The sequence below is a fragment of the Anas platyrhynchos genome, chromosome 13 (genome assembly GCF_047663525.1).
Source record: "Anas platyrhynchos isolate ZD024472 breed Pekin duck chromosome 13, IASCAAS_PekinDuck_T2T, whole genome shotgun sequence".
Taxonomy (NCBI): Eukaryota; Metazoa; Chordata; class Aves; order Anseriformes; family Anatidae; genus Anas; species Anas platyrhynchos.
The window spans coordinates 17,421,303-17,441,486 of NC_092599.1; the positions used below are offsets into that span (position 1 = coordinate 17,421,303).

General features: G+C 41.1%; 1 protein-coding gene across 4 annotated transcripts in view; it reads right to left on the reverse strand.

The window, feature by feature from the left end:
- Positions 1 to 777: 777 nt before the first annotated feature.
- VGLL4 (vestigial like family member 4) overlaps positions 778 to 20,184 on the reverse strand; it is a 90,217-nt gene continuing 70,810 nt past the window's right edge. For all 4 annotated transcript variants that reach the window (XM_027467772.3, XM_005013762.6, XM_072044408.1 and 1 more), the window contains 3 exons: positions 8,714 to 8,939; positions 5,394 to 5,514; positions 778 to 3,607 (listed from right to left, as the gene is read on the reverse strand). In XM_027467772.3, the coding sequence (XP_027323573.1) occupies positions 3,339 to 3,607; positions 5,394 to 5,514; positions 8,714 to 8,939 (616 nt within the window). In that variant the 3' untranslated portion in view covers positions 778 to 3,338. The remainder of the gene's footprint in view (positions 3,608 to 5,393; positions 5,515 to 8,713; positions 8,940 to 20,184) is intronic.

A 20,184-nucleotide genomic window follows, 5' to 3' on the forward strand; every position in this document is an offset into this window, starting at 1 on the left:
TGGAAATTTGGTGACACATCTGCTATATTCAGAGTTGAAATTCTTCTGAATTCTTGCCTGGTTCAGCCTGATTCACCTGAACTTTCCCTAGATCAGGTAAGAAGAACATTAATCCTTAAAAACAATTAATTGGTCTCTTGTCAGATGAATGATCTTCTGTTGAAATGCTGCTTATCCAAAACACAAGACCATGGCTATCTCCATTTATAATACAGCTGTTGTCTTGAGGGAATAACTTCTGTTCTCTAGATAAAACTTGAAGACTTTGAGAGACAAAACAAAATGAAAGGAAACAAACACATTGGTCTTCTCACAAACAGTACAGAAATGCTTGACTAGCTGCTATTTTCCAAAACAGAAACTGTTCAGGAGCTGCTACTGGTGAGCTACATTAGGAGGATGAACAGCTGCCTCAGCCCTGCATGGAAAGCAATACTGGGCAACCGCTCAAAGACCTGAGCAGTGGGAGTTCTGCCAGTGGCCTGGGATGTGCTCCTAAAGCTGGTGGTATTTCTGTCCATCACGGCAGTGGCAGCAACAGGTTGTCTTTGTAGTTGAAAGCCTATTACTTGGCGAATGCTTTAGCTGGGGAGGAAGAAACGAATATAGCTATCTCCAGTCACATCAACAGGGTAACAGAGTCCCAAAATGAGATGGGTTTCCTCAGAAGAAAAAAAACAGGACATGAACAGTAGTTTGTTTCTGCTTCCAGCTCATGAAGTACAGAAATCAGTTTCCTTTCTTACCAAACAATACAGAAGAGTATGTACACACCTGTGATTTAAGAGCACTTTATTGTTCTTTAAGGCTACTTTTAAGTACAAAAAAAAAGATGGCCTGCCAAACCTTTTTTTTTTCCAGGTGAAACAAGGCCACAAAAGAATGGTATATTACAGATTTACAAACACAGAGAGAATCTTTCCAACTGAACTGTAGATAACCTGGCTCTGTGAAGAAACTTCACCACGTCATGATGGTGAGTTCAGTTTAGTTTCCTTCCACCTCCCCCCAACCCTTTGGCTTTCATGGCATTATTGTCTTTAATATATGTTTTACTGGACATATCACATTAAATCTTTATTGCCCTCAAATCCATTTACCTATCTCAGATAAGTAAATGTAACCTTGTAAAACAGCTATTATTGAAAATATTAGCTTTAAAAACATTATCTTATTTGTGTTTACAAAGAAATATAGGAGTCACATTTTCCACAGAGTCCATCTACAGTATTAGTATTTTACTGTTATAATGCTCAGTAGCCTGTAGCAATAACAAACTAGTGGCTATTAATGCTAATGCAGTGTTCTCATAGAATAACTGTGTTCCTGCACTTTTACTGTATTACAGACAAATCTACAACAAAAAAAAGATCAACTTTTTTCTCCAAACAAAAAAATGAATGATTACAATAAAGGAAAGGGAAAAATTAAATAGCTACATATCATTAACAAATTAATTGTTCCTCAAAAAATACCTACAAATTTCTCTGTACATTCTTTACGCACAGCGTAACGATGGTCTTAAAGTTACCTATATAAAAAAGTGTTTTTTTAACAATCTTCCTACAGAGAGTAGGGTACTGAATGCCAAAGCAAGTAAGCGTTGACTACCCAGTAAGATGGTAGTGAAATGTGTAAAACTGGGGGCTTAGGGTTTTTTTTTTTTGCCTTTTTTTTTTTTTTTTGATTTTTTAAAGAAAATTGAGCAGCCACCTTCTCAACAAGAGTAAGAGCCAATCTCCTGATCTTTCTACCCTGCACCTTTTCCAAATTAAATAGCTTAACTTTAAAAAACCCATAAAATAAAAGCCACAATGGACCCAATACTGTAACACAGTCCATAATACATCACATGTAGTTTATCTTCCAACTAGTTCTAACTTTCTACACTGAACCAATCATTTCAGGTAACCCAGTATAAAAAAAAAGCCCTAGTTGCAACTGTACTGGGAAGATGGAATGTATGGGGGAGAGTAGTTATACTTAACAAGAAGAAGAGAAGCTCTTAGTACTAGCACAGCTGTGGTTTTTATGCCTGCCTCTATTGCCTAATTTCTAGTTAGTAGCTATTAATATAGCAAATGATAATAAATGCAGTAATACCTGTATAAAGTTTTCTAATGGAGGAATGTATGCTGCAACTTGGCATAGGTTTATGAATAAGCTTACAAAAATTAAAGATCATATTTCACAAACTGTAACAATCTGTTGTCCAGCCAAGATACGTAACGGTAGCAGTTTCTGCAGCTAGTTAAAGGTGGATTACACAGACTTAGTTTTAGGAAGCAAATTCCTGTTAAGCAGACAGTGCTGCAGACAGAAACAATTACTTAGTCATGCGCAAAGCTATAGCATCCTGTACCACGCATCATATATTTCTAAACTGCGTCATTTGAGGCCTGTCCTGAGGCTGTCCTCTTTTGCTGGCTGCTACTAAAGTGAATATCAAATACAAACATCATAGAGTACAACTGTACCAGCAGTAAGTATATCTAGGATTGTTACTGACAAAAATAAACTAATTCTGAAGAAAAGCTAATAAGTATTATGATTCTTACTGTCTATACATTAATAGATACCAGCTATTTTTCATAAAACATGCATCGTTAAGCACTATTGAACCCTCCAACCTCAGCTCTATTCTAACAAACTGCAGTGTTTAGGAAAAAATGCCCGTGTTCTGTAAATTATGCAGTCCAGTTGCAAGCACTAAGCACCTGAAATCTAAAGAGAGAAAGACCTATAACCTGTATGAGACTTCCCCTTCCAAAGCTGTTTTGCTTTAAGAAAAATCAAACTGATAGAAATGTCATCCTTAAACCCTTTTTTCAGCAGTTTGCCCTCAAAATATTAGCATCTTACCAGAAAGTTGCTATGCAACTTCAGTCCTCCTCCAATAGTGCAAATCATACATGACAGTTCTTTTCAAGTATATACATACAAAAGTACTTCACAGAGGGAAAAAAAAAAAAAAAAAAAAAAAAGCAATGTAAGCAAACCAGACAAATTCTAGTCTCAAGAAGCTAGTACAAGCAAAAAGCTTTTGGGTCAACCAACTATGTGTAATGGCTTTTGTGGATTAGCGTGCATTTTTTAAGGGGCAGCAGATTTGCATCAGAGGTTTCTTTGGTAATTGAGGCAGGAAAAAAGGATGCTACATCATATGAATCTTTATGAAATAGTTCCTGCTATCATCTTTAAAGGGCACCCTTTTACAAATAAAAAGTGAGTACACAAAAAACGTGTTGAAAACTAATCTCCCCTCCCCCAACACTATTTTAAGCACTGTTCAAAGCTCAGTCAAACCATGCAAATTCACAAATGTAACGGTCCTCTCTTCATGAGACTACGGAGGGCGAGTGATTATGATTGACCATATGGGAGGAAGGGGAAGACTGGCCCCGCCGTGAAGCAGACTCAGGACTGCTGGACACTCCGTCCTTCGCAGCTTTAATTTGAAGCCATGTATCCCCAAGTGCTTTGGCAAAGTGGTCATCAACTGATCCTGTGATGGACACAGAGTTTGCCACTGGCTCAGGCTCCTTGTAATTCTTGCCAAGGCTTCGGCGGAAGTGCTCTTCCACCACTGGGTCACAGGCAGTGGTAGCTAGGCAGGGAAAGAAGATAAAAAAATGCATTATTTCAGTGCAGGCAGGAATTCTTTACATCATTATAGAACTGGTAGTGAAAGTAGGGGTGGAGGAGGAGGGAAGAAGATGGAAGGATATAAAATGAAAACAAAAAATTGAGCTTTCTTTCTTGTGTGAGTGACCTGCACCAGGTAAGTATTTTCTATATAACTACTGTTCTCCTTTAAATTAGTAACAGGATTTTTACACAGCTGCAGTTCTGATTCTGTGCAAACCCTCTCCCAAAGTAATCACATAGAACTTATATTTAGGCTTAAACAGAATTAAAGATGGGAACAGTTTTTGAAGTCAGCTCCCGAGCCTTCTGAAATCAGTCAGTTGGGAGCAGGACCCTGTCCTAATTTACTGCATGCCAAAAGCTGATGTCAGGGTTTCATCCTGCTTGATGCACTTGTTACAAGAGCCAGACAGAAAACAGCATGAATCGTTACCTCTGTATCAGGTACTACTAGCGTTAAAATGGTGTTATACAAGAGGAACAAATAACCTTAAAAATCAGATTTTGAATAATAGCAATAAATAGTTCCTCAGACTAAATATTAGAGAGTTGCAAAATTACAACTTAGAAACAAAATCTGTGCCTAAATTATCTTTCAAAAACACTTAAAAGCATGGGATCTGTGCCATTGTCCTTCATGCTACAAAAAAAGGTTTGATGGGTCCTACAGTAAATCAGTATCATGCACAAACACCTCGTCAAGTGACAAGAGAGAAATATTTTCTGGAAACATTTTTAACTATTCCAAATCCTGTACAACTTCAGCTGGAGTCTCAGTGAAGAAGCTTTCCTTAGACAAGTAACAGCAGTTTTCTAGAAAACTTCTGTCTTAGATCTCTAACTGCCGCTGTCTCCAGGTGTAATGTATCCCCCAGGGTCTCACTTCAGCTTCTAATTCCAGTTTTCAACACTACATCAATCTTTTAAAATAAGTAAATAAATCCTATCATGGTCTTTTAGGTCCCCATGCATGTCATACTGGTGCTCTTACACTGACACATTCTGGTTGATGACGCTGACAAGGAGCTGAACCAACCCAGGGTATTCTGTCTGAAAGGCTGTGTGCCGAATCTCGGCATCAGTAGCTACAATCCGATAGGAAGAAGACTGTGCTCTTCCCCTAGTCACACATTGAGAGAAATTGAACACAAATTTTCCAAGGTTCGCCAGCATGCACTGCATGAATTGCATGGAAGGCAGAAAATGCCATCCCTGGGTTGCTATAGGAACTGCCCTCCAAAACATGTTGTGTTATCCATGCAGGGGAAGGTGGAGGGTATGTGCTTTGGAAGAGTATTTGTATCTACAGGAAAAGATTTTTCTGACTGCAACTGAATCATAAATATCCACTGACTACTGAAAGGCTGGGGAAACTAAAACATGGTTGGATTTGCTGGTCCTGTCTGCTTGCTGTTTGTCAGCTAGAGTAAAATAAATAGAATGACTTATTTGGCTGTGTGCTTGCTTGTCTTTTGTTGTTGTTTAAAAAAAATAAAAACTTAGCAAATTAAGAAAAAAGAACACCTCTCCCTGCCTTCTGCTGTGGCATGGCACTGATGGTTAGAAATACTGCAGAGGGCACCTGTGCTGGTACGCCTCTGGGTAGAGAAAAAGACTTGCCTATTTTTTCACCTCCTTTTATTCTTGGTAATACACCAGTGCCTACACAGTTAAAGTTAGTGAATGATTTTGCTGGCCTCCCCATGTAATCAGGCAGGCAGTTCGAATGCTGACAGGTAACTTACTGCTAGAGGGTCTTCTGTAGGCAGGCACAGCCGAACCGCAGCCGCTGTGAGCAATGGGGCAGTGGGAGAGGTTGCAGTTCCGGTTGTTGGCAGAAGCACACGTAATGACAGATGGACGGTTCTAACGTGGAAGAAGAAATTACACTGTCACTCAGTGAGACAGTTATACAAACCCGTATAGGAGCACAACCCTGCAGAATCAGTTGATATGTACATAACCGAACTGAATCCCAGCACTGAAGTAACTCATAGAATATCCAGTTCAATAAAGTGCATTAATATCCCAAATATTCAGCTGTTATTTCCGTCTGTCTCATTAAAAAATACATTACGTTTCCATAATGGTTCTTAGTTATTTAAGTGGCAAGCCACCATACAAAAAAACAGATGGTATAAAAGCATTAAGGTGATTTTTGTAAGGACAGTTTCAATTTTGTATGCATTACATATGCAGCACTAAATGCTTATTTCATTATTTATCCACATCCTTGTGATTACAGGACAAATTTTAAAGGTATGCACCTTCTGAGTGTTAACCAAGTTTTAATGGCATCATTTTTCATTCAGAAGTTAGCCTAATTCTGTACTTCAGCTACAAAACAAGAAGCCAAGAAGTATAAAATATTAAAAGCTCCTGAGCAAGTTTTGACTGTAAGTACTTTCCTGTCGAAATGAATCTGCCTCTCTAGCACTAATTAATGATCATCATACTTTTTCATTCAATGAAATACATGCAAATTAATCAAAATATGTATTCACATGATTTTAATTCCACTATGTATACTTTCTACAAAGCGTAAATACAAACTGCTCTCCTTACAGCTCTTTAGCATGTAAATGTCATATTGAAACAATGCCTTAGGAAAAGAAATGTCCCAGTTTCACCAGATGGCTAAAGGGAAATAATGCAGGTATTGAACTATTTTTGCTTTGCATCTTTGGTATATTTTGTTACATAAGGAGTCCCTTCTGCTGTACTCAATTCAAGTTAATTGTTCAGTGTGCAAAAGACTAACAGAATTAATGTAATTAACACAGTTTTAATTTCTTGTCCATTTTATAAATCTCCACAGCAAACCTGCAAAAATCACGATTTTACCTAACACCATACAAAGTAAATGATGAAGGCAAGAGTTTTCATTGTTTAGTGGTCCTCTAGTCTAGACAGAGTAAGAGCAAGACCAAAGGAAGTGAGATGAGCTTTCAAGAGAAGATTTAACTCTATCAAATTATTATTGTCTGGACACAATCGGAACAAATGCTATTCACATCTTACTGCACTAACAGAAAAGTCAAAAAGTAAAGAAAAAGTAGTGAGTTCTTTGATTTTTCTGTAAGAAGTTCATGTATGGCAGGGTTTTTTTATTTTTTTATTTTTATAAGGGGTGAAATTTCATGCCTCTAAGAAGCTGTTTGGGCACTGTATGCATGCATTTTTAGCTATGCAAGGCGTGAGAAGTAGAGAGAAGTAACAAGAGAGCTTGTTTCAGGAATGCATGTACCAATACCATAAACAATTTGAGAAGGAGGGATAAAGCATCTTACAGAATCCCCTGGTATGATTCTGGCTGTACAGGTGCACTGAGCAGACTGTACCTATTTATATATAAATACTGAGATGAGAAGCTGAGAACTTAGCAACAGTGACTACAGCACCTGTACACTGACTAAAATTGGAAGTTTTTTTTTCCTGTTCTCTGTCAGAAACATACAGTAAAATGAAATTTCATTCAAGGTGCTAAGGTAAAAATAAATAAATAAATAAATAAAAACAAATGTAGGGTTTCTTATTGTTCAATACATTTTTCTTCTTTTTATGATTTCTACTCTGTGATCTTGGCAAGGTATTACCTCAACATCCTACTTCCTCAAGAAAATAGATTGTAATCTAGCTCAAAATGTCAAAGATAACAAAATAGAGAGGAATCTGGTAATAGGCAATAGGAGTGAGCCCAAGTCAAACACTAAAATAGAAGAGTGTCAGCCGTGTGAGCTGCCAAGCTGAGGAGCAGCAGTAACACTATCAAAGGGCACCAGTGTCGTCAGTGGAAGCCTGTCCCTTCCTCTTCTGTCATCACTGAATGCTGAGAGCAAAGAGGAGCTGTTCTGCACAGAACAATAACTCTGTGACCTGGTGCCAACTGATGCAAGATATCAGTGACACTAGTGTAAAGCTAGGCATTTTGGCACAGCAAAATATAAAAGATTAGTGTATGTAGCCAACCATGTTAAAACGTATGCAGTAGATGTAAAGTATATGCTCCAGTGGAAAAAGGCTTTCAACAAATTGCTTATAAAAAAAGACAACCTCCAAAAGACCATCCACTCCAAGCGTTCACCCTTTGCAATACATCATTGTAGGTGAGGAAGGAGGGAAGGAAGGAAGGAAGAGCTTGGGTACATGGGCCAATTTAATTTCTCATCACAACTCAATTATCTTACTTCACCTCCCCACTTGTGAGAAGGATAAAAGCATGTCTGGCACATAAGAAAACTGTTTTTGTATAACTTGCACAGAGATGGCTCATCTTCAGCAGTTCTCAAGGAAAACAAATACAATGAATATGATGGCAAGCAAAATAAAAAAAATAAAATAATAAAAAAACACACACACACACAAAAAAAAAAAAAAAACAACACAAAACAACTAACCAGCCAGCCAGCCAAAAGCAAAACAAAAACCATTCCTGCATATGGAAATGAAGTGTAACATTATGAAAGATCATTACACTTTGCTTTAGGAAAAGTCATCATGAAATAGTGATCCAACATTGGTCTGGACCAACACAGTGAATGCTTTTGGCCGGCTGAGACAACTGATGTCACTCCACCTTCTTTCACTTGAAAAATTCAGTGCAAAATTGTATTTAATGCCTTTTCTGTCACCTCTTCCTCAGCAGTCCTGGCAGGGTAAAGGGTAGAAATGCACTCATGGATTGCCAGTGGGAGCACAAATAAAAACCCTCTTTACCTCTGAATTGCATCAGTTATTGCCTAACAGGTACTGGAACCTTGCTTATCCACAGAGCAACTCAGACTTTGCATTCCCAATTCAAACCCATGGGTTCAAAAGCTTAGTAAAGCATCAGAAGCAGCAGGGCGACTAGGAACTCTCTGACATACATTTAAACACCAGAACTTATTCACACAGAACACACTGAGCTGTGGCATTCGCTGTGCATTTTTAAAATGCACGTTGCCTGCAGAATTGTATCGCCTATTATTGTAGCTCACAGTATGTTCTGCTTACATCTGGGAAGTCCTCCCTGTGCCTACAGCAAGGATTTCTACAACCACCCAGAGGTTCTAGAAGCCCGTACCTGCTGCCGTTCCACAGAAGTCAGTGTAGGTGTGATGCCGACTGTTCGGGTTGCATCCATGCTGTTTTTGGTCAGTGCTAGAGGTTGATCCATGGTCAAGCTTGGGATTGAGGCGTACATGGCGTGATTGGCGTGAAGGCTCATCGTTGGGGCAGCAGCCCTCTCTATTGGGCTGCGACTCCTCTCTCTGTGCTCCTTCCGGTAATCTCCGTTGGCAGTCTTGTTTCTGATACATGAAAGAGAAAAAAGTCAGAGGACTTACTGATTTTTTACAAGCTGTAATGACATTCGCAGCATTCAATCCCTTTAAGAAAGGTGAGGAAGGGCATGTTGCTTGGCCTGGGGGGGTGCAGCATCCCTCATTACGGTACCCCTGGTCTATCCAGTCACCCCCCAGCAAAGACAAGCACATGATTCACACCTGCAAGCTCCAGCAACCAACTTGTTTTTTTTCAGAATTCTTCAGAATTTTTTAAAATAATTTCTTAAGATATTTATCTAAATGCACTGAGCTAAAACAATAACTGATAATAACTGATCTGTTAAGATCAGACACCCCCACATTTAAAATACCATTAGTCCAGCTCTGTCCCCTAACACTGCAGTATTCTCTAAGCACTGCTGAAGCCCAAAAGTGTATTTTACTCAAAAGACATGGGTTGATACCAACAAATACAGTGAGTAAAGCAGGAAGCACAATTTTCAGAGCAGCAAATGGAAGAAGCACACTACACTGCACATCTAATTATTACAGCAGCCTTTAGAAGAGTCATTTCAAACTCCTGCTGAACGATGAAACTCAGTGGCAGTACTCGCGCAGTTAGGCTGTCACTCATTGCAATTAACAAAATCTGATCTTGTACTCATGAGATATTTCAGTTTCCATACGCCCATAAAGTATGGTGTCAAGTGTTCACCCCTTCTTGAAAGGGAAAGCAGCACGTCAGGAACGGTGCTTCCTCCGCCTTGGTGAGGGCAGCCACTTGCAGCTGCCGGCAAATGCCGAGGTAAGGATGGGTACGGCTGGCAGCCGGGCACAGCCCCCAGCTGCACGCTGCTACAGCCACTGCCTTGGTGGGAAATACAAACCTCAGCCCATCCTTCACATAAGGAACAACTAGAGGAGAAAGCTGGTTCCTTGGAAAACATGATCTGTCTTCAGCAGCTCTTGCTGAAGTTCCCTGAATGTCTATCGCAGAAATGGGTGAAATCCATTTACAAGCTTTTCCCCCAATTTTTAAGTGCATCACAGCAAATTAATACGCAGGAACAATCTTAAAAAGTGCTCTGATGAATGTTAGGCAGAGACGGAAAAGAAATAGAAAAACGCTTTCTCTGATAATGGAAATATGGATGTACGAATAGTATCCAATATTGGAACAAGTTACAAATCCAAGAAGACACTGCCTATTGCAACGCCCGAGAGTCTCAGAAAAGGAATGCTAAGGGCTGAAGGGCGGGGAAGCCATGCAAACAGAGGAAAATGCGGAACCCCAGGGTTATTAAAAAAATGCTATAGAAATATAGAAATCTTGCAGGGTTCTATGGGGAACAGTCACCAGAATAAGGATACAATCTGTAGCCATTCAGCCCCCTGCCCCCCAGCTATCACTTGTCCCGTAACTGAGAAGCTGCAGATCAGCGGAACCAACCATCAAACCTCACCTTTAAGGTTTCACAGCTGGTGCCCAAGATGTTCTCTGAAAATCATGTGTGTCTTGAATATAGGCCTTTATAGGCCAGATTTAGATGCTACAAAGCAGCACGCAAACCACAAGGAAATACATTCTCAGTGTTACATTTAGGTCTTTTGCCAGCTTTGGTACCATTTCAGAACACAAGACTACTTTACAGTATCAGCATTCAGAAGAGGGAAAGCTCAGGATTGCGTTGCTCTGAGCCAATGACTGATGCAAGCGTGTGACTTAGTGGCAGCAAAACAGACTATATTTAAAGTACAGTAGCCTCATCTTAAGTTACAGTGCAGAAGACTTCCAATGAACACTCAACAAGCTGTAATCCTTCACTACCCCCTGAGAAGCAGGCTGACAAACAGTACGCCTTTACAGACTGCTTTCATACCTGGGCAGCAGCCGTCAGAGAGCCTGGTACGTAACATGTGGAAAGGCAGCACCAAAATTGCTGTTCAAGTGAGAAGGGCGGAGATGCTGTGTAGGGATGGCTCATTCTTCTCACTGCAACGCACTATTTTTTGGTGTCTGCAAGCCAAAACCTTGATTTTCAACTAAATATTACTGGTCTACTGCAATTTAAATAACAATTCGGAGGCATTTCACCCCTCCTTCAAACACGTAGTCACGGCCCTGAATACTGGTGGCTGCCAGTTTTGCTGCCGAAAAGAATGAACTTTCCTGCAAACATTTTTGAAGAAGAAGGGACCAAGAAGCTGGGCAATGGGATCAGCATGAAGGACGGGAGTAGCACAGACCTTCCTGCGAGGTACCTAAAAGTAGAGAGTTATCTCTGTAACCTCAGCAGGCCCCACCCCGATCCTTTCTGCAGGCAAGTAACTCCCTCCTCCTCCATCACAGCAACAACTCCCAGACTGAGAACAATTTATACTCAAAAATCTGCTCAACATCTACCTTAAGATAAATAGTCCTGGCAAAAATGAGAAATACCTGCAGTTCCTACACCCACATCAGGTATTTTTTCTGAGCCCAGCTCAGAATTGGACAGCACTACGTAGTGTAGGAACGTGATAGCTCTGCCCCTGTGAAAGCACACCAGCAGTCCGCAGTCCCTCCTGTTCTGCTATAAATAGCAAATCCCACAGATATCTGACTCCACTTGTAAAACTACTGTATGTAAAATTCATTATTTTCACATTACTAAGTTTTAAATATATCTTTAAAAATAATTTTCTATTAAAAATGCCTTTATTCAACTGATTTTTTTTCTCTTTATTATTGAGAAAAGTAATCTGAAAAATGTAGGAAGTGCAAATTTGGCTATCTATAAAAGAGGCACCCAACTCGTAAATTAGAAATAGTTCTGTTCTTGCTAAAAAGCCAGACCACAGGAGCAGTATGAAAACTATTACTCTATTAACTTCTGTGAAAACAGAATTTGATGTAAATATTTCATTACAATATTTTGTATATTTTTCTTCTGACTACAGTGATGAGACTTCTGTTTTGGAAAACCGCTCTGTTCTTGTTCTGCTTTTAGATGCTTTGACTGAAGAGGCCATCAGAACTGCATGTGTTTCACCATCATTGTGTTTCACCACAGTGAATTAGCTTCAAAATTCCTCATGTGCTGAACGAGTACAGAGATGCATCTCTTAGTTCAAATGCAGGGTCAGAAAGTTACAAACGAGGATTTCGGGCCACGTTTGGAAAATAATTTGAAAATTCCAAACAGCTTTACCAACCCCCGACTCCACTTTGTCTTAAAAGCCATCAGTTATCTAACTTGGACCCCGCCTTCAGAGGTGCATCATCCAGTGCATCTCCACGGGCTGGAACATGGCTCTCAGTGTCAGAGGGGAGCTGAGCCAGCATCAGGCAGTGGGACAGCACTGCCGCAGCCTTACATGTCACCCTTACGTCCCTTCTAATGGAGTTATCCAAGCTACTTGCAGGTTTATTTTAGCAAAATTATACAACTCCAGCCTTAAATTCATTTCTCCAGCACTTGAAAAACAGACGCTGTTTTCCATGTTTCTCCCCAATGAATCATAACCGAGGCTCCAGCACTTACCAAGCATCATGTGCTCAGATGCATGTCATACCAAAACCACACACATCCTGACTGCTAGCTCAAAGCCTGCTTCAGTTCACTTCTCAACGTTTGGTAATTGAAAGCAATGTTTCAGTCCTCTGCCGGAAGCAGTTCAGAAGTAGCTAAAATGCATTGTTCTTAGATATTTTCTGTACAACCTTTAAACGCAGCTGTTCTGTCCACTGGCACCAAGCGGCGGTAATTCACGCTCATCCTGGAGGAACAGGCTAACTCTGCCAACTGCTTAAGGAAAAGGAAAAAAAGAGGCCCACCGAAGGGGACAGTTTTGCTTACACTCACTTCCAGCCTTAGATTGCTAAGGAACAGATGCCAAAAGTATTACTGTACCTCCAAGTGAAGAAATCACAGACGTTTCACACTCCCTTTGGCAGAAACAGAGCTCTAACTTGAAATGGTTGTATTGTAGGAGTGTGTTTCTCTTGCAGAAAGAACAAGTATCCACTTACATTGCTTCTTAATTAGCATGTAAGATGTTTTTCTTCACACAAACACAATGCATGCTATGCTATTGCTAAATGAAAGCGATTTCATTTGTGTAACTTAATTCAAATATTATTATTTTTGGCATCCTTTATAATGTTCATTTTCTGACATCATCTACTGTACTTACTCACTAACACTCAGGCTTGAAAGAGGACAGCTGCTTTTGTTCCAGACCACTTAAGGATTTATAGGCCACTGATACAAAGTGTCTCCTCGATCACTTCCTGCAGACCCAGCCATTCATACGCATTGCTTCTGTTATTGTGAGGTGGCAAAACAAGAACAGAAGATATTGCAAAATACAATGATATATATCCAGAGGGGGGAAATCCTAAGTTGTCCTTACGCATATTTTTTTAAGCAATCTAAATTTCCTTAAAAAAGAAACAAACAACAAAAACCTGAAAATATTGGCTCTTGCTTGCCATGTGTCAGCCAATTACCTGAAGCATTCAGGACATGAAAACCAGCCCAAACAGCTCTTCAAACCCGGTCTCCCTTGACTGGCGGCCACCTAAGTACAGGACCCTTTTTCCTCCCCTTCTGTAAGCTCTGTGCCTCCCTCTTACGTTGAGTAGCCCTTCCTTTTTATGGCTTAGCACTCCATCCCAAAAAGCTTCCATGTAGGCGATTTGCAACAGATGATTGTTTTTGCAGGAATCGTTTCCTCTACAGAACATGGGCATGTTCTCTGGACATCCGATATGGTTTCCTAACAAAGATAAAGAACACCTCCCCCTTTTTTTTTTTTTCTGCCACCACTGCCATTTCAGTGTTGCTTGTTTGGTGCATCCCCCCTGCAGGGGAACTTCTGCCCTACCTAAAACTCTGGTTCTGCCTAAGGCAGATAAAAGGGGCGGCTGAGCTCTGCTAATGCCCTGCTCACAGCACTGCTACAGCAGCTCTAGGCTGTGGCTCTGGAGGATGTGTTAGGACTGCCAGAGCCCTGCAGCACAGCAGCTCCCGATCCAGCTGGCTGCCCAGTGGATCTTTAACCAAGGTCTGCATCTGGCAAATCTGCCAGTTCGTCCCCCATTCTAGTGGATAAGCAGGTGGCAAAGTTTTCACTGACCATCTCTGGCTAGAAACAACTCAGTGAAGGCACCCAGGAAGTTAAGCACTGCCTCAAAGCTTCTCTAGCCACCTATAATTAAACTTCACTCTTCCCTGAAAAGAGCTTTTGTTCTTTTGAATTTTTCTTGACCATCAGGCTGTTTGGAGAGTTAAGCATCATACTTACACACGTTCTTTAAGCTCAGAGGTATGCATGCACTACTGATTTCCCCCCTGCTCTCTCCACCCTCTGTAATCAGAAGGTTGCAGTTCCTTCCCATAAAACTTCAAATCATGATTTTTTTTTTCAGCTTACTGCTATAGCCAGTGGAAAACCCGTTGAGATGAGAAGTCAACTTAAATAAAACAATCAAAACATATTAACAAGAAATAGGATAACCTTACATATAAATATAGGCCAGACTTTCTAAATTTATCCTTGCTAAACCAAGATTTTTCAGAGTTTAAACCTTGGAGTGGATAGTTACTTCCAAAATGTAATCAGACAGGAGACAATAAATCACAGTAAAAGAAATAAATACGGAATAAGCTGTAAAACACATTAAGGAGCATCCCATCACTGCCTGCCTGCAGCAAGCGACACACAAGTGCTTCCTGAAAGTGTAATACTCACAAGTATGAAAGAATGCAAGAGAACCACATGATGTAAGACCTTAGTCAAAAGCCAAACCCACAAAACTGAAATCTAAATCTAATGTACAGTAAAATCAATTAACACAATCCCAGATCCTACTTACATCAAAAAAGGAAAAGGAAATCACCCAAATCTCTGCTCACCCACTGCTATCTCTGCTCTGCTCTTCCACTGGCTGCTCACTCATCTCCAAACCTCCTCAAGTCAGCACCTGATGCCAGCCTGATGGCTTATTTTGAAGTACCGTAACTTTTTGAAGAGGTCTTATGTGAGGTTATACCTGAACTGTCAATAGCAAATTGTAATATACAGTAAATATCTGCAAAAAGTCTGAAATGGTAAGCGATCTATTTTGTTCTGCTGAGGTTAACAGTATAGATGAATTAGCCTGTTGACAAATTAAATTAAAAAAAGTCACATCCCTAACATCTGAAAAAGGAGAATGACAGAAAGTTCCAGCGTTTCAGTATTACCGCAATAACAACTGTCCAAGTATAACAGGACATTGCAGTAATGATAAAAAAAGTTTCTTAAAATGCACCATTGTGGCTACGATTTCAGGAATGTAAACATGAGCTATTTCATCTCTTCAACATGTTGTTAAACATTGGGATCTAGGTGGAAACCAACATCTGACTACAGCTCTCATCTGCTCTGGGTTTTTAGCGATTTGGGGATAAAAAAAAAAAAAAGTACTCAGCCAGTCTCATTAGCCAAAGAGAAAAATCCTTCTGGTTCTTTAAACTGTGACATGACATCCCTGGCTTCCCTGCTCTAATTATTTTATCACGGTATGTTGAAAAAGGCATGTTTCTTGGAGGTGCGACAGGAGAAATAACCGAACCTTTAAGATTTACCTGATGCAGCCACCTCCCCATAACTCTAGTCAAAGAGCAACAACAAAGTAGCTCCGGTTTCGTTTGAAAAAAAACACACAATATCCTAAAAAATACATAAGGGAAGAACCATTTCTGCCAACTGCGAAGACCAGAAGACAGAAGATGTGGATGCTACAGAGCTGGAAAAGGCTCTGCAGAGGCTGCAGTCTGTCCTTACAAGACACGGGTACTGAAATTACAGAGTAGTTTCTTTTTTTTTTTGGAAGATATTTGCAGTAAAACTACAAACCTCATACAGATCAATGCAGACCTGACACTCAACCCTAGGCTTGCCAGTCAGGACCCAGAACTAAGGTCTCATTTCTGTCTCAAAAGCAAATTATACACAAGTCACCATAGTACCTGGGTGCTTGAAGGCACAATAATCTAATTCTGAGAAAGTCAAATTAAGCTGATGAAAGAGAGGGAAGCCAGCCAATGTTGACATCTGGAGTGCAAGTCAGGCTACCGCATATATTGGGACGAAAAGGACCTGATCTAGAAAGGGAAGTCACCACCGGCATAGAAACTAGAACTATCTGTGCAAAAGTCTGAGCTGTTTCGCATCCATAATGCACTTTGAATTGCTCAGACGTGAAAAACATCCAGAAAAGCAAGCGATAAAAGATGAGGTTACAGAGACACTTCAAACTTTCCCTAAAATTTCTAACAAACAGGAAGGAAAATCCAGCAGTTTAAGGAAAGAGTGAAGAGGCTTCGAGGAGAAAAGAAGGTCAGAGGGGTTACTGGAAAGATTCAGAGATGGGTACAAATTAATCATTTTATAGCTAACTGCAATGCCCACCCAAGAACTTCTGGCAGGCAATTCCTCTTACATTCTGCTCATTCATGTGCTGGGTCACGTGCAGCTTTTATACTTCAGCCATGTTAACATCCTTTTGAAGTCAAACTTGGCACATGCAACAAACCTTTCATACCGAGTCACTGGAAAATACTGTAAAAACTATTTATGATCACACAGAGAAAACTTAGGGCCAATGTCAGGAGAAAGCTTGCATATAAAATACACACGGCAGCGGGTCATGCCCTAGTGCAACGAGATTAGCCACATACATGTGTGCTCAATATTGCCAGGGTACATCAGTCTGTTCTGCAGGCTCTGGGAAAACTTGGTGGTGTTGAAACTCAATGGTGAAACTGTGCAGAACTGTTAGAGGAAATAAAAAATGGCAGTTAAATTTTCTTACAATATTTTCTACTTTTTGATTTGAAAAAATAAAATAAAATAATTGCATTCATTACTTAACACCTGTCATGCAATGATTTTTGCAAAAGTTGAAACCAGCTTATGTCAATCCAAGAACCCCAAATTTGCAAAAGCATATGGATTTTAGTTAGTTCAATCACACAGAAGATTTCAACAGATGGACTCATAGGGCTGAGGAGCAGATTAATCATTTTCTTCAAATACACGAAGTGCAAAGTAAAAGATGTCAACATGAGAATGGAAAGTTTACTTAGGAAGAGCTTTAACAACACAAGCCATTCTGGAAATAAGGTCAGAGTGCTGGAATTAACTGTGTCAAATTGTCAGGAGATAGGATTATAGAGATTTGTTTTCCAGCTTGAACAATTCTTAAGAGAAAAAGGAAAACGGGCCTGGATCATTAATGCCTAGAAATTACGGTCTCTCTCCATCAGATGCACAATGTAATGTTAGCAGATGTGAAGCAGGGAAAGCTGAGAATGCACATTCATTCAATTTCAGACAGAGATTTCAAAAATATCCAAAAACCAGGCAACCAGGCTTTAGACCTTTAGACAAAAAATGGTGTTTAAATAACTTTTTTTTTTTTTTTTTTTTTAAGATTTTTCATGGGCTGTTTTATAAAAGGAATAAACATTTCATTAAAACTTTATTGAAACTGTTTGTAATTGCTAATAAAATCCGAACTACTGAAACCTCTCGAAGCACTATAAATGTACTAACAGCTTCATTACGTTTTGCACAACTACTCCTAGCAATATAGTAAAATAGTTCCTGTGAGAAACTGATAACCAAAGCAGCCACAGCAGCAGCACCTCACATCAGTTACTCCTGCGTTCGAAGTGCCCAAGCCAAAGGTTGTCAAATTCTGCAGTCAACAGCTTCACCTCGCTTCTGGCTTAGGGGAACCTTCAGTCAGAAAAAAACAGATCACATGGAAAAGCATCTGGGGTTTCTGTTTCCACCCTTCCTAAAAGACTGATTTGCGAATACTAAACGTTACTGATGTGAAACCTGACAGCAAGGGTCAGGAAGTGTCGCTCCTTCTCTCAGACGGGATGAAGCAACGCGTGCCCACAGAGGCCATGAGCACAATGGCAGGACTTTGATAGGAGCAGGGGAACCTTAACTTGACTGCAATGAGCGACTGCCCCGTTACTTGCAGCAACTGTACATCTGTGCCACATTAAAGGCTACATGAAGCAGTAATTAGCGTGTTCTGAGACTTCTCCCAGATGTTTTGGAAAGTTTTTCTCATGGTTTGTAGAAACCATCCCGCCTCCCCCCTCTCCTATCCTACCCAGGCGCTCCGCACTCTGGCGGTGTGATGGGACGTGTGAAGCCCAGCTCCGGGCTTAGGCCCGTGGGCAAACAGGGAGCTTTGGGCTCGCGTTTTGGGCATTTTATTTACCTAGTTGGGCGCCACAGGTACCTTGCTGGGCACAGCATTGACCTAGGTGGGCACCTTTACCTAGCTGGGCACCACAGGTACCTTGTGGACAAGTGCACCTTGTGCTGCAGCGTCAGTGTGCGGTGCTGGGGGAGCCCTGTGAGCACTGTGCAGCCTGCCGGGTTCCAAGCAGGCAGCACGGCCACGGCGATCTCGTTTATTCAACAGCACGGCAACTACAAAGCGGGGCGGCTTCCAGCACAATTTTCCAGCGGGGGAAGCGGCCAAACGGCTGAGGTCAAAGCCTCCGCACTTCAATCGCGGCGAGCCCCTTCGCTTCCCCGGCGCTGCTCTGTCGCGATAAGCCCTCGCCGACAGGCGGCCCGGCGGGGCTCAGGGCCCGCCCCGTGCCCGGCACCGCCCGCGGCCGCCAGCGCCGCGCCCCCCCCGGCCCGCCCGGGGCCTCACGGACTTGGCGAGCGGCGGCGGCGCGGGGCCCGCCCCTCGTCACGATAAGAGTCCCGGCACGGCGGGAGGGAAAACGAAAGGAGGCTGGGCCGGCCAGCGCCGTCAGCCCGGGGGGGGGGGGGGGGGGAACGTCCTTCTTCGAGTAGAAATTAATGTAGCGTTTTATTCCGATTCTTCCCCTTCCCGAGTCATTGTCTATAGCAACCGTGTCCATAACACTCTAATTCTCCAGAGCGCAACTTTCTAGTAAATGGTACATCTGTCAAACTGCAGGAAACATCTGGGAAAATGGTTAAATAAAAATGTGAGATTAAACCTTTGTTTCCATATGGTTATGATATACATCTAGAGTATGTTTGTAAATGTTACTGGTTCTTCTCTTGCCTCTCGCTAGATATCAGGCTTTTGGCCTGGTGTTGAATTTCACCCCGGTGTAGATACATAACTTCTGCGATGTAAAATTTCCCATTAATGAAAACAAAGAACAGCCCCTTGGGATTAGAAACCAAGAGCAGGGCTCGAGGGATTGGTGCTGTGTTCCCGCACACACACAGCCTGCCCTGCTGCTCTGGTGAGCGGGTTGGGCCCTGTGCTGGGGCCTCCGAAACCAGGACACGGCTCTTCACCTCACAGGGCAGCCTGGGCACCCACCGTACAAATGCCTATGGAAGCTTCATGCTACTTTACGAAAAGAAGGAAAGTTAACGTGGAAAACATTATGCAAAAGTAGGGTTCTGGAACTAGCTAACAAAACCTTTCCACTTGCAATGGGACACACATGAAAAGTGGAGAGACCTAAACTAATCCTGCCTGTTTTATTTTGGTTTTGTTTGTTTTCTTCTCTCCAAGTACGTAAAAATTGCTCAAAATTTTGACAGATCAGATCTTTCTGTGCACAACTGATAGGCTCTCAACCAATTTTTAACCCTGAAACCATCCATACCCAGCCTTTCACTGTGTTTGGCTATGGACTCCTGAACTGAAAGGGACTCGAGTATTTTCTGAAATGCCCCCTTGGTAAAGAACTGCAAAACTCAGCGTTAAATATTAACTCAGACACATTAGCTATTTTAAGTCAGTCTATGAAGGTTCAATTTAATCTACATTTGTTGAAAAGAAGAATTTTGTGTAGTGAGTGATCTCCATTAATAATTAGGAAAATACATCCAGTTGATTTTGGTTTGGTCCATCATTCAAAGAATGCATTGGAGAAAGGACAAAAAAAGACAAAAGAAAAAACTTGGAAAAGCAACTTGAAACCTGCTATGTAATCCTTTGACCACTGTAATCAACAACAGCCACATTGTACCAGTTCCACTAGAAATACAGAGAATTTCAGGTTCAGCAGAATCTCTTATAAAACACCAGGTTAATCCCTGAAATACTTTAAAGGCATATATGTTCATGCCAGAAGGAGTGAGTGAAGATGCCTGCAAGCAAATGAGAGACATTGGGTGTTCTGAGTTGTTTTGTTTTCCTAATTCCAATTTGTCACAATAAAATGACAGTGTAAACATACTTCTTAATATCCCATGAATTTTGGAAACA